The sequence below is a fragment of the Pseudonaja textilis genome, chromosome Z (assembly GCF_049901715.1).
Source record: "Pseudonaja textilis isolate UNSWEBS1 chromosome Z, rPseTex1.2, whole genome shotgun sequence".
Lineage (NCBI taxonomy): Eukaryota > Metazoa > Chordata > Lepidosauria > Squamata > Elapidae > Pseudonaja > Pseudonaja textilis.
The window spans coordinates 25,462,433-25,475,957 of record NC_142008.1 but is presented as its reverse complement, the minus strand read 5'-3'; the positions used below and the strand labels follow the sequence as shown (position 1 = coordinate 25,475,957).

The following is a 13,525-nucleotide window of genomic DNA, read 5'->3' as shown; positions in this document are numbered from 1 at the left end:
TGATGGGACCAAGTAACATATCTCACATTATCAATTTGTCAAACACTCTTTTCATCTGGCAGTTACCTGCATCATATTTCCTATCTCTAACCAAGTGGCCTAATGCCAAAATATTATTCTTAAAGGTACTCTGTTCCTTACTTTTTCAGTATTGCTTTTAGAAGTAAAATGCACTTAGAACATTTGTCCCTCATAGGCACTCCCAGATACTCCAAAGAGCAATGTTATAATTCTTAGACAGCCTTCTGAATTGGTATTAAGAAAGCCCAGTGGAGAAGTTTCACTTCAGAGTCACATAGATTATTTCTATATGACTGCGGTCTGGTACAAACATGATAACTAAATAAATGTACTAAATTTACATTTGACACTAAGATCATCATGACACCCAAAACTCATGACAAACTATTTCTAAGATGAATCAAAGTCTTGGGGGGAGGTGGAGGGTGGGGAGATTTTTTTCAGGAAATATTATGAACAGAAACCAGTCATTTTCGAAAAGCTGTCTTTTTAACACAATGTTCTGGGGGGTGGGGTGGGGAATCATGATGAAGTGCTCCATGCTTTACCAGATCAACCTGCAAATGTAGCACAAATAACAACAACATGCCAGGCAAAAACAAAGGCTAATATTACTTGGTGTCTGAAAATATTGCACTGTTTCAGGGCAGATGATAAAAGCCAGCTTTTCACCATACTGTAGGCTGTACACCAATTATGAAAAACACAATTTACCTCAATGAAGAAGAGGCTGGCTGAAGAGGTGGGATGGTGATACATATAAACAATCACAAGGATTGCTGCAGCTACTATTAGAACCAAAATGAAAATCCCAACAATTAAGCCAGTGTGAAGAGAGGCACTTTTCTTCTCTTCTGCGCTGTCATCTGTGGAGGCTGTTAAGAAAAATAAGGATTAAGCTTGGCACAAATTCATTTCAGCTCTTTTATTTTCCTCATATATAATAATCTGTTGCCTTGACAAAATGAGGCATGCCTTTTTCTGCACTAAATACTCATTATAATATCTCTGCAAAGACAATTTCCAGATGTCTTATTATTTCTAGATTAATAAACAATATTAAAGTCCACTTTTATTCATGCCACTTACTACTCTCGAAATTAAATCATGCAGTATCTCCATCTTTGGTTTCCTAATAACATATTAAAAATTACCTGCAGACAGCATTACTATTTTAAAAGCTAAATGTCATCATCAAATCTCATGGCTTCTGAGAAGAATCAATTAAATCTGAGATGTACGAATTACCATTTCTAAACTTCTGTCTTATTGTGGAGCATATGGGTATTAAACAATCTATCAATATTCTGAGTCTGAAGAGAATCCAACTAGCATATAAAATATTGCTAAAAGCCACAATTTTACTACATTTTATAGTATTATGTGCCATGTTGTGTATTAATAAAAAGAAATACAAACATCTGAGGAAGCTTTGTCCTGCAGCAAACCTATCTTTCTCAAAAAAATTCCAACTATGGTTCTGATCAATTTGGTTACTATTTAGTTACTTGATAGCAATTAGTTAGTTAGAAGTTTAATTATTTTAGTAGCTACTGGCAAATAGCAGATGGCCAAGATTAATTTGGATTTTGGATAATCCCCAAAATTTTATTTGTTACATTTTTATAATGCCATAATGAAACACTACGGGATAAATAAATGAGGATTACCTCTGTGCTCCTAGGACCCTTGATATCCCCAAGCCTCTCTGAGTAGCCCACAAAAACAAAAATATTTGCCATCTTGGGTTGAAAAATAATATATTAAAATACCACAATTGTAAGAAGCAAAAGTATTAGTTTTAAATTTTAATACAGTAAATAACAATAAATATAACCTACACAAGCAAAAGCTTTTTAAGGGTTTTTCATAACAAAAAGTGTGAACAGGTCCTGAGAGAAAAAACTTTAAGAAAGTCTGCACTAACATATACAACTCAAACACTTCTACACTGTAGAACAGAGCTGCCAAACTGTGTCAAGATGTGTCACGCGCTGGCCACACCCATGCCCGGTTTAACAAATGGAAAAAAAGTTCCGATATGCCACGTGATACCGCCATGATGACATGAGTTTGACACCCCTGCTGTAGAAGCACATACAATCAAATCAAATGTACTGTATTCATTATAATAAATATTTATTTTATGCAAAGGTTATAGAATTAGATAAACTAGCACAGACAGCAAATCCTGATAATTTGCTATTGACTCAGAGCAATTATTTTATGTTTTACTGCTAAGTGGCTACACATTTTATTAAAAACAAACCCAAAATATCTGTTTATTTTTCTCTAATATATATGTTAGTAGAAAACTCACATAAAAGACCACTTTGGATAAATTTCAAGAAATGGAATAACAAGGATTTAACCTTCCAAAGGCCATTGATACATGTTAATACAAAAACAGTTTATTAATTCAACTACATTAAATTGCCTCAAAATAAGGATTAATAATCTGCAAGGCTGTTTTCTCAGAATGAATCACTTCAGCATTTTTTTGCAAGAAGAATATTTTTAAAAGCCCTTTTAAGTAGAAGTAAAGCAGTATCAACACCAAGTCATAATTTATTGATATGAAAAGTGCTGTTTTCCTTAGGACCACAAAATGAAAAATAATGGAAATGACTATACGGTAGGGGTGGAAAATCTGCAATCACATCTTTATTTTGTGCTTGCAGAAAAGTAGCAGCTTAATTTCCCACCAGTTTGTGATTGAAATACAGAAAAAAATGTAGCTATGCTTTAAAAAAAGGCATATTAGTGAACGAATTTTCCAAAACTTCACTCCCCCAAGAAATTGGAGATACGTTTTCACCCACTTTCTTAGTTCTGTTAGTGCTTAGTACATTAGTTAGTAAAAAAGAAACATAAATAGTCCTTGTTTACTAACTGCTTTATTTAGTGACCATTTCAATTTACTTTAAATTTTAGTTCCTTATTTTTCTATTTTTGTTGTAATTTATATAATATATATATATATATATATATATATATATATATATATATATATATATATATATATATATATATATATATATATATAAAAGTTACAATAGTTGAAAAAAATCAATCTTTGTATTTGGGGTGCAGCATACTGTGGTCCCATTATTCACAACTGGCACAACTTGCACAATTGTGAAAAAAGTGTTTCAGCGATAATACAATATTTAAAATAAGTCATAAGTTCATGAATAAAAAATATAGGCTTGAAAAGTAGAATAGAAATAGGCTAAAAGTTAAACGATCTCGAAAGTCAGAGAGATCTCCCAAAACCAGACAAAACTCTCTCAAAAGGAAACTTAGAGGTTGGGCAGATCCAACCGTATCTTTCCATTGCTTCTACCAATTAATGGTGAAATGTAAGTCAGGCTGATTTGGGTAATATTTATTTAAACAATTTGAAACATTAACTAGCTTATTTCTAACTAGTGCATATAGGATTAAAGGCAACAAAACAGAATATAAAAATGAAACCTAAATTCATTATCATCATCCATAAAATATTTCAGTAAATACAGCACATCTAATTTTGATTTTTGTAAAGTACAACAAACACAGAAGAAATGGTTCTAAAGCATTACAATAATTTCCTTGCTTAACTCCAAATTGTTAAGAACAAAATCTAAATTTGATATTTTCGTTATGACTAATAATAATAGGTTTTCAATTCCCGAAATCCCATTATTGCCTTAATGTGAGATAAATGGATATTAATTTAAGTGAGCCTGATTGATTCAAGACACCAACATTTGAAAAAAAAAAGAGTTAGCAAAAAAGTTAAAGTAGTGCAGGCTCTGACATTTATCATTTCCTTGGACTTGTCTATATATCAAAAATAGAAAATAAAAAAGGTCTGATCACGTATCTAAAACTGACAATGCTTGTTATTTTCATACTGTTAGTTAGTTTATTTTATTGATTAGCCCATAGGCCATATCAAAGTGCAGAGTTCCAAACACAAATTATTACTAAAATCTGATAAAACAATGTAAAATGGAATTGGAATAAAATACAACTTAAAATGAAATTGAAGTAAAATACAATAAATTAATATATAGATAATAAAATAAAATATTTCAGTATCATCTCTACAATCTACCCCATCAGTCCCATATATGCTAATCTCAACTAAACCATATTGCTCAAGTACTGCGCCATATTATATATTTATTTATTTATATTTATTTATTTAATTTACCAATCCAGAGCTACTCAGTCTTGCAAGGGTTTAGTTTCAGCCCGTAGCTCTCTATCCAGCCCCTAACAGCCTCTAGGCACTGCAAGAGGGAGGACACAGCATCATTTAACTCACCACGGGCAGAAGCATACAGCTGAGAATCATCAGCTCTGGAGCTGCCATGTGACCACTTCTCAACAACCTTCTCCAAAAAGGGAAGATTGGAGACAGGTCAGAAATTATCCAACTGTGTGGAATCGAGTGATGGCTTTTTAAGAAGAGAACAGACCATAGCCCCCTTAAAGTGCTGGGGTATTGCTCCCTCTTGAGGGAAGCATTAACCAGAGTCCACCCGCCTGTATTAAACGTTGTTTTCAAATTCTGGCCGCACATAAGATAAGTTGTTTTGATATGGGGCTTCCAATGGATCAATCATTTAGTATATAGACCAAGGTTGCCTTATAGAGGCAACAATCAAATAGATTTTAGACACTGCATGAATTGTATAAATCCTCAATTAAGCTCTAACAGCTACAGCATATATCCTTAGATCTACACCCAAAATACATCTCGGCTGCTGGAACTGTGTTTGTTCTAATACTGTAGTAGAATATAGAGCCCAAACCTCTTCTCCATACAAGAGCATGGGGGTAACCTTCGCTTTATAGACTATAATTAATGGGGCTAGAGAGCCTGAGTAACTATGATTCTTTAATTTAAGCAGTAAATTCAAACAAGCTTTTGCTTTAAGTGTACTCTGCTGATGATGGCAAACCCAAGATCCAGTCTTGCAAAAAGTTACACCTAAATATACAAAGGTGTTAACCGGTTCAATTGGTTCACCATCTAATTGCCACCCATGTCTCTGATGATGTTTTCCAGACATCATAATTTTTGATTCAGATTTACTAATAGTTAGACAGTTATTTCAGCAATAGGAGCTAAATCTTCTTAACAGCCTAATAATAAGGGCGATCTGGCTGTGACATCTGTCATCCCATTGATCGACAGAGTTGATTCAGCTTGTTGTTTTGTTGTATTCAATGAATAGGTGCACTGATTTAAATATGAACATTTATATCTACATTTATTTGTCTAGGTGAAGATAGGGTATATATTCTAAAAATAACTTAGCATTCAAAGAGGTTTGTTTCATTGATACAACGAGTAATGTAAAATAAGATAGCTGACTATACTAAGCTTCTCTCAGAATATCTTGCTTAGTATTGTAGCATAGATAAGTGGATAAATTACTAGACCAATTTTGTTTTATAGAATGGCATTTAGATGATCTGTTCATGTAATCTGAATCCAAAAAATAGCAGCTCTTACCTCCATTATCTTTTAGGTGTAGAGCTATCTTGGTATCATCTAGAAAAAGAAATTCAAAGCTATTAGAGAAAGGAATTTCATCTAAACATCTAATGCTATGTTTATATAGCATTTTACATTTATTTATAGCAGTGTGCCGATACTGGAAATAATTGATCCACAATCAGTGGATTATATGTTTAAAATGATTTTATACAAATGTGACACTCTTGAATAAGAGTTGGAAGAGTAGTCCTATGAATCATCGAGGGATTTAAAAAAGGTTTCTATAGCAATTCATGGTTGCATTAAAGATCTGCATAAGTTAAACTGTTAACTATTATACAAAATTTTTAGAGCTGATCTTATGCTGTTTCAAAGTCATTGGTGAGATTTATCTTTAAAACTGCCATATCAAAGTTTTCTAAACTATACTATAGCAATAAAAGGCAATATTAAAAATGGGTTTAGGTAAACATGATGAGCTAAGCTGATGTGGAGAATGTTTTCGTTTTCTCTTTTTTGATTGAGAAGAGGAAAGTCAAGACAACAATGTCTGAAGAAATTTACCAATCCTAAACATTGCTGATTATTCAGTTGGAATAATTTATTTGGTTTGATTCTGAGCTGGTCACAAACAAGCACATTGGGCAACTGCTTGAAGAGGATTGTTTGTTCAACCACATACCATGTAATATAGCAATCAAAGGTAGGCTATACAGTTTAGAAAGCTAAAAATAAAATTATTTATAGTAGTAATAGCTTTGATCATGAATGGCCTTTGAGTTGAGACATTTTAGATACATAAATTTAAGCTGTTCCTGTCCAGTGAAGTCTGAAGAGGAAGATCATCCCTGGCATTGGGGGTCATGAAGTTTTTAGAAATGTAAATCTCCTAGGATTTTTTTAATGAGGGGTTTGGCTGGGGCATAATATTGTAGTAAAAAAAAATTTTTTTGTGGAAATTCTGTTTTATGTTGTTTTCTGGTGCCGGAACAGCACACTTACTTTGAGGTTTCGCTAGCAGAATACAGGGGCTTGAAATTGATGTGATTTTGCTAAGGTGTGTGTGTTTCATAAGAGCCTTTATTTTCTTGATGCTTTTTACATGTGAAACTTTGTAACTGGATAGGAAGAACGCCCTGTGTTACTGAGACTATTTGGTGGCACATCATGAAATAGCAGTCAGCAATGAATGGTAGAACATCACCAAAGTCCTGATGACTCAGTGATAATAATGCAAAATTGCAGGCTAACTGCCCACAACCAGGAATTTGATTGTGAGGAGCTCAAGGTTGACTCAGCCTTCCAAACTTCCAAGTTCAGTAAAATAAGGAACCAGACTGTTGAGGGAAATATGCCGATGTTGTAAACCACCCAGAGAATGTTGTAAAGCACTATGGGAAATATAACGATATCTATATGCATGTCTAAGTGCTATTGCTATTGTTATAACACTGAAAAGAGGAGCCACTGTTCGACTGGATCAACACACTTCAAATGTACATTCCTTTCTCTCCTCAAGAAAGGAATACGTTTGCTTTAAGACAAGTGAAGAACAACTGGCTTGCAGCCCACCTAAGCATAGTGAGAGGCATTGCTTCAAGGTGCTGTATATGTTTGAATCACTTATGATTTGGTTTTGGACGGCATATGCAAGTCTGATTATGGATGGAGTGGGAATACAGGCAACAGCAGCCAGGCAAAAATACTTTTTACTGCCTAAGACTAAATTCACTGTAGTTAATACCATTCAAGATATTCTAATCCATGAGGCAGAAAATCCTACAAATATCCTTCACTTTTCATATGGGGAAAATTAGAATAGAAATGAAGCCAGCAATTAATTATTTGCTACATTTTCCTGCATGGTAGGGCCCAGCTGAGCCAAGCAAGGATTTTGAGAAACAGGGTGTATGCCAGCGTTGAATTGTATCCCCAACACTTTCTAAGTAATAGTAATACTGGGTAGAAAAGCGGATTAGATATTTACTATAATGCTCTAATCTTGGATTACACTATCTGGGATGGCTGTAATCATAATGTAGGGAAGAAGGAAATAGTACCATCAGAATAGCAATAAGGGAAATAACAAAAATATGAACAAGCAAAAGGAAGCAGAGGCTTTTTTCTTAAACTCTAGGTGATAGTTTGCACTCCTGGAACTATTTCTTTTGCTGCAAAAATTTCTGGAATGACAAACTGGAACTGTTTCGTGCAGTATATGTGCAGTGCAAAACAATTGGTAGAACTAATTCAGATGTGAGCTTTAGAACATCTTTTCATGTTCCACAGGAGCAGTATTTATCTAATGTACTAACTTTATGATCTTTATCTGATCTTCAGACATCAGGATCATTTGATTCCACTACATAGGCAACCATTTATATCATTTTCCACACTGTGATACTTCCAGCTTTCTGCTATTACTTTGTTCACTAAGAACTAGTATTATAGAAATAAAGCTCAAAAGCTTATGTTGACAGAGCTTAAACTTTTCTTTCAGGTTCTTACACTCAAAAATAGTCCTTTGCATTAGGAGACTTCTATTTGTGTTATCTTTGCAGGATTGAAAAGCTTAAGGTTTCTATGTAGCTGAAATTCTGTTGAAAAGTTTTACAATAACTAACTACATCATAACTATACAATGTCTTGCAATATACAAGTAAAACAGAATTTCTATTTTACTGAATTATCATTGACAATTCAAAATTAAAATTTTTTAATACAGACAGTCCTCAACTTATAGCTGCAATTGAGCCCAAATTTTTCACTGTTAAGCCAGACAGTTGTTATTTACATTTTGCTCCATTTTATAATTTTTCTTGCACTGTTGCCAAATGAATCACTGTAGTTGTTAAGTTAGTAATATAGTTAAATGAATCTGGCTTCCCAATAGATTTTGCTTGTCAAAAGATTGCAAAAGTGACCATATGATTCCAGGACACTGTAACCTTCATAAACACATACCAGTTGCTAAGTGTCCAAATTCTGATCACATGACTACTTTTTTCAGTGCTATTGCAATTTTTAACAGTCAGTAAATAAATTATTTAAGTTGAGGACTACCTGTACACTCTTCTCACAAAGATGTAGAGTGGAAAAAAACCTAATACCCGACTAGATAGTTAATACACTGTGTTAATTACCACCTCATGGATATACCATTGATTTTTGAACTGAAGCCAAAAAGTTATATTTAAATTAGTACATGTCAAATAAATATGCTGAGTTTTATAAAAAAAACCAAAACAATAGACAAGAGTATATACAACAGTTTGCACATCATGGAAATTGTAATGGCAGATCTTCTATGTTTTTTAAAAAACATTACACAATTTTTCAAGTACCAATTCATGCTATCCATTTTCTACAGTAGTTTACATTTTCATCATCCCACCCTCTGCGCTTTCTTGTATATTTCTCTATTCATAAATATTTATACACAATTTCTGCAGGTCACTTCTCGATATCTACTTTTTATATGCTGATTCTTGTACTTTGTGCATGTTATTTAGGTTAGTTATTTTTAAAACATCCTTCTTGCCAGTTTGTAAACAATATCAACACCATCACATTAATAAAAGAGATCTTTCATTCTAAATATTGCACACTTCTACAAGATACTGATTTAATATTAAACATGTCAGGAAAACACTGCATACTACCTGTAACTGACACAGTCTTTTCACACCAGCACTTAATACATTTGGAAAATATACATCCAAAAACAGTACATTCCACACGTAATTCAAACAGTCCTCTTACACAAGCACTTAACACATTTGGGAAATACATGGCAAAATACTCAACTTTTTATGAAAGCTAATAATCTCCAACAGTATTTTTGACCACTAAAGATGTTAAAAAAACTTCAAAAAAATAAAAGTTTCAATGTAGAAGATCTCAATGATTCCAAATAACTGGTTTTAAAATATTGAGTTAACATTTAAATAACCCAGAAAGTATTTTAACTTTATGACCCCATTTATGCTGCTTAATTATACCGAAAGTCAACTTCAACCCAAAACAGAATTAGTTTTAAACTTAATTATTATAAATTATAGAAAGATTTTGTTTATAGTAGTGATAGGGAGTTTTGGACCATGGTCTTTGGTACAAATCTTTGGTAATTGCATTACTGAAGGACTATATCTCCTGAATAGATAAATTTCATATGATAGAATTATGGTGCAAATTTTAAACATTGCTGATAACATATTCGACTCTAGTATCTTACCTTCCGTGGGTAGACTAGTTGGCAGATGTGATATAATGGCTCCTTTGGTAGTTGTTAAAACTCTGTGTCTCGTTGTGGTTTGCTGTAGTGCAGTTGTGATATGAAGAGGCGTTTGATTTGTGTCTGTGTTCTCACAAATCTTATTTTTTGACTGCATAAGAAAAATAATATGAAGAAAGGAAATAATTGATTCTGAGTTGAAGTCATTTGTCTGAGCTCTATAGATATCTAACACAACAAATGCAATAATATGTGAACATGGAAATTTTAAATTAAGACTTTGCAAATATAAAGATCGGATTTTTTGCTGGCTAAAAGAGATTAAAATCTCAATTAACTTTGCCACTAAAGAACTGAAAAAAGAATATGGAATGAAATAGTTCATTGTATTTACTTTTTTTCTTTCAAACTAATGTTTGGCTCTGAGATTAGATTGGTCCTCATGCCTATTGTTTTTTTGCAAGACCTTAAAGACATGGTTTTGTCACGAGCCTAGGGATCTTGGTGTCTGAGCCTTGCATTGGTTGTTCTGATTCGTGTTGTGGATTTTTATGTTGGTTGCAGATTATATGTATTCTATGCTGTTGTTTCTTTTTTTGTTTTATGCTCTTATACTGTATTTAATTATTGGTGGGCATGTACCACTGTAAGCATGAAACAAGTGGACATATGAATTACATACATACATACAGATTCCAGGGTTAAAATTCATTTAATTTCATTTTGAAAAACTTAACTTATACACAAAATCAAGTTAAGGCTTTCCCATCAAACGAATATCAGTGTTCTTCAACATCTTTTTCAATACTGACATCCAAACTAATAAACAAAATAATGGTATATACCAATGCTATTATTATTATTTTAGAAAAAAAGGTAAATATGTCCAATAATTGTGATATTCTTCCATCACACAATATCCAAGCTAAATAAAACTTATTTTAGTTTGGGATGGTAGTTCTGGATTTAGTTTTTCATATTCAAAACCTATGGTTAGGACACAGAGAAGTACATTTGGATTCAACACAGAGGCTCATGATGTAAGTGACAGAACAGATGTTCAGCTGCCAACAGTGATTTTCTAAGGGAGAAGGATAAATCTAGAAACTTAAATACTGTTCAGAGAAGCTTTATTCTTCTAACAGGGCTGTAGTCTAAGACATCCTCTTCTTTTTAAGAATCAACTATTCATAATATAATTATAAATATAGGATAGCTGAATATCACCTCTTCAGGGCAACCACTATCTACCCAATCTTGACGATGACGATCAAAGCCACTGGAACACCTTAAAAAATAAAAAAGAGATTAAAATCAATCAGATGCCAGTGAAATATGGATTAGATGGCTAAAGAGGGAGAAAAAGGAGAGAAAGCAACTTCACTTCTAGGCAGCTAAATCTGTATGATTAAGAGGTTATTCACTTCATTTAAAATTATTTTTTGACTAAAAATGATTAATGCTTCCTACAAGAATTAATTTTTATGATTAGATAATTTGGAATGTCATTGCTTTTTGCTCTGGATAGTTAATAACTTCATCGCACTTCATAGCAAATTAAGAATCGATCCCCAATCTGTGGATTTAAAGTAATTTAATTTATTCTCTTCTGTTTTTTTCTTCATTTTCTACATTTAAAATACAGCATCTCCTTCCCATAATTCACCAAGTACATTATAGCCTTTTTTTCATTGTGGTAGATTATCAAAGACACCAAGGCATCCATAAGTGTCTGCAAAAGATATGCCAGGTGTTGAACTCATTCCGAACATTCTCAAAGGCAATTTGAAGGAAATTCTTTGCTTTAAGATTCATTTTTCATTGCTTGTAATAATTTGTCCTAATTAACTAAAATTAATGAAGCTGATTTTTGCAAAATACAATTTATGATGGGTAATGAATATGTTTTAAAAACAGCTGGTACAATTATTCTTCATAACAGTATACTATGACAGAGAAGTTAAAATGTTGGGCTTGGAAGCAACGCCAGATTCAAGTATACTATGAAGGTAAGGATGCTGGATAGCTTTGGGCCAATCATTGTCACTCTCTGAGAAATTGCCCCATACATTTGTTGCTATAGGATAAAGGTGAAGGAGTACCAGGTATGCCGTTTCAAGCTCTTGAAAGAACAGCTGAGTATAAATCTAATCAATAAAATAGGAATTACTATAAAATGAAATTGAAATCCTAGAGTGGCATTATGAATCAATTTATATTTTTAAATTCTGTAAATCAAGCTAAATATATTTCCAAGTTCCAGTAATAAAGATTAAGCCAACAGAATTTTAAACAAGAATTATTTTATAGGTGTGATTTTTTAAATCTTTAAAAGTATTTATTTGTTTTCTTGGTTGCAAATAATTTTCAAGAAACCTGATTCCAACTGAATAGACTATCCCTTTAAAAGCAACCTTCAGAACTTGCATGAGAAAAATGGGGCTTCCAGCTGACGTTGCAGTGAGTTTCGACACGAGGAATGAGTCTCTGCATTCTGGACCCAAATAGCCCTGTAGCAAAAGGGGTGCCCTGCGAGGTCACGGAAAACTGCATCTCTCCTGCCTGACCCAGAGCTTTCTTTCCCTCTCAGCCACGATGAGAAGAGGAAACCCCAAGATGGCTGCCATGAAGCTGAGACAGCCGATGACTACCTAAGATTTGTGCCGGAGTGGATTTCGGTGAATAGTGTGGAACTGGGTGAGAGGATTCTTTTTTATTAAAACTCAACACCAAGATAAAGTTTAGGGGAACGATTAATTCAGAATTATTTATTAAAGCAGTGAATAAATAGTTTGAGAATATTATCAAACTAGAAGGAAAAGAAAGAGAGAGAGAAAAACTTTTTTCTTCTTCAAAAATACAGGAAACTGGGAAGATGTGGAATTGAGAAGGCATTTTAAAATGCTGGAATTACAGATTTAAAAATTAACACTGCTTTTGTATTTGAATTACAATTCAAAATAATTAAAATCAGATCTACCAGTAACAATATGGTTATGAAGAGAGTGAGATAAATATACAAGCTTGGGAATATTTCTTTGAAGGATGGTGAAAATATCTACTGGATTATATTCACCTACCCTAAGATCATTGGAGATTTAAATATGGGAACAAGGGCGCCCAGTGCAGCTGACGGGCGGGCCCTCCTTCCGGGCGGCAGAGCTCTCACCAAGGCAGGGAGCGCCTCCCGCTGGACCCTCCACTCATCCTGCCAGGGCCAGCGCCAGAGCCATGAGGACTGGGCAGAGCCAGGAAACCACCGCGGCTTGCTTTCCAGGCTCTGCCCAGCCCGTACGGCTCCGGCGCGGCCCTGGTGGGATGAGCGGAGGTTTTTAAAATAATTTGTTTTACCTTCGAAGTCAAAGGGAAGGCGGCGACAGGAGCGCCTGAAGCCAAGTGTCTCCTCAGGGCTCTGGTTGCAGGGAGGAGCCCTGACTGGCCGCACGTGGCTGCGCCAAATGCTGTGGCGTTGCTCTAACGCCGCGGCAGCAAGGGAGAAGGGAAAGCAACGGTGGCGGAAGGTCTCCCAAACATCCAAGCTGTCACCGCCCACCTACCTGAGGATGCAAGGGGGGGGAATTAAGTCACCCCGAAAAGACAGCCTAGCCGTTTTTTCGGAGGTCAAAAAAAAATAAGGCCTGGCCTTATTATGTGAGAAACATGGTAATATTATTTTTATTTGTACCAAAATGTATGGCACCCAGGTGTCACACTGTTCACACATTGATTTGTATATATGTAATATAAAATAAAAAAACTCGCCCCTCCACCAC

The 13,525-nt window shown here is 34.2% G+C and overlaps 1 protein-coding gene across 8 annotated transcripts in view; it reads right to left on the bottom strand.

Moving 5' to 3' along the window:
• PLXDC2 (plexin domain containing 2) overlaps positions 1 to 13,525 on the bottom strand; it is a 328,341-nt gene that overhangs the window by 17,183 nt on the left and 297,633 nt on the right. For 7 of the 8 annotated variants that reach the window (XM_087917531.1, XM_087917532.1, XM_087917536.1 and 4 more), the window contains 4 exons: positions 10,980 to 11,040; positions 9,753 to 9,903; positions 5,534 to 5,572; positions 736 to 896 (listed from right to left, as the gene is read on the bottom strand). In XM_087917531.1, the coding sequence (XP_087773657.1) occupies positions 736 to 896; positions 5,534 to 5,572; positions 9,753 to 9,903; positions 10,980 to 11,040 (412 nt within the window). The remainder of the gene's footprint in view (positions 1 to 735; positions 897 to 5,533; positions 5,573 to 9,752; positions 9,904 to 10,979; positions 11,041 to 13,525) is intronic. The other variant, XM_087917534.1, reaches the window with a different exon arrangement.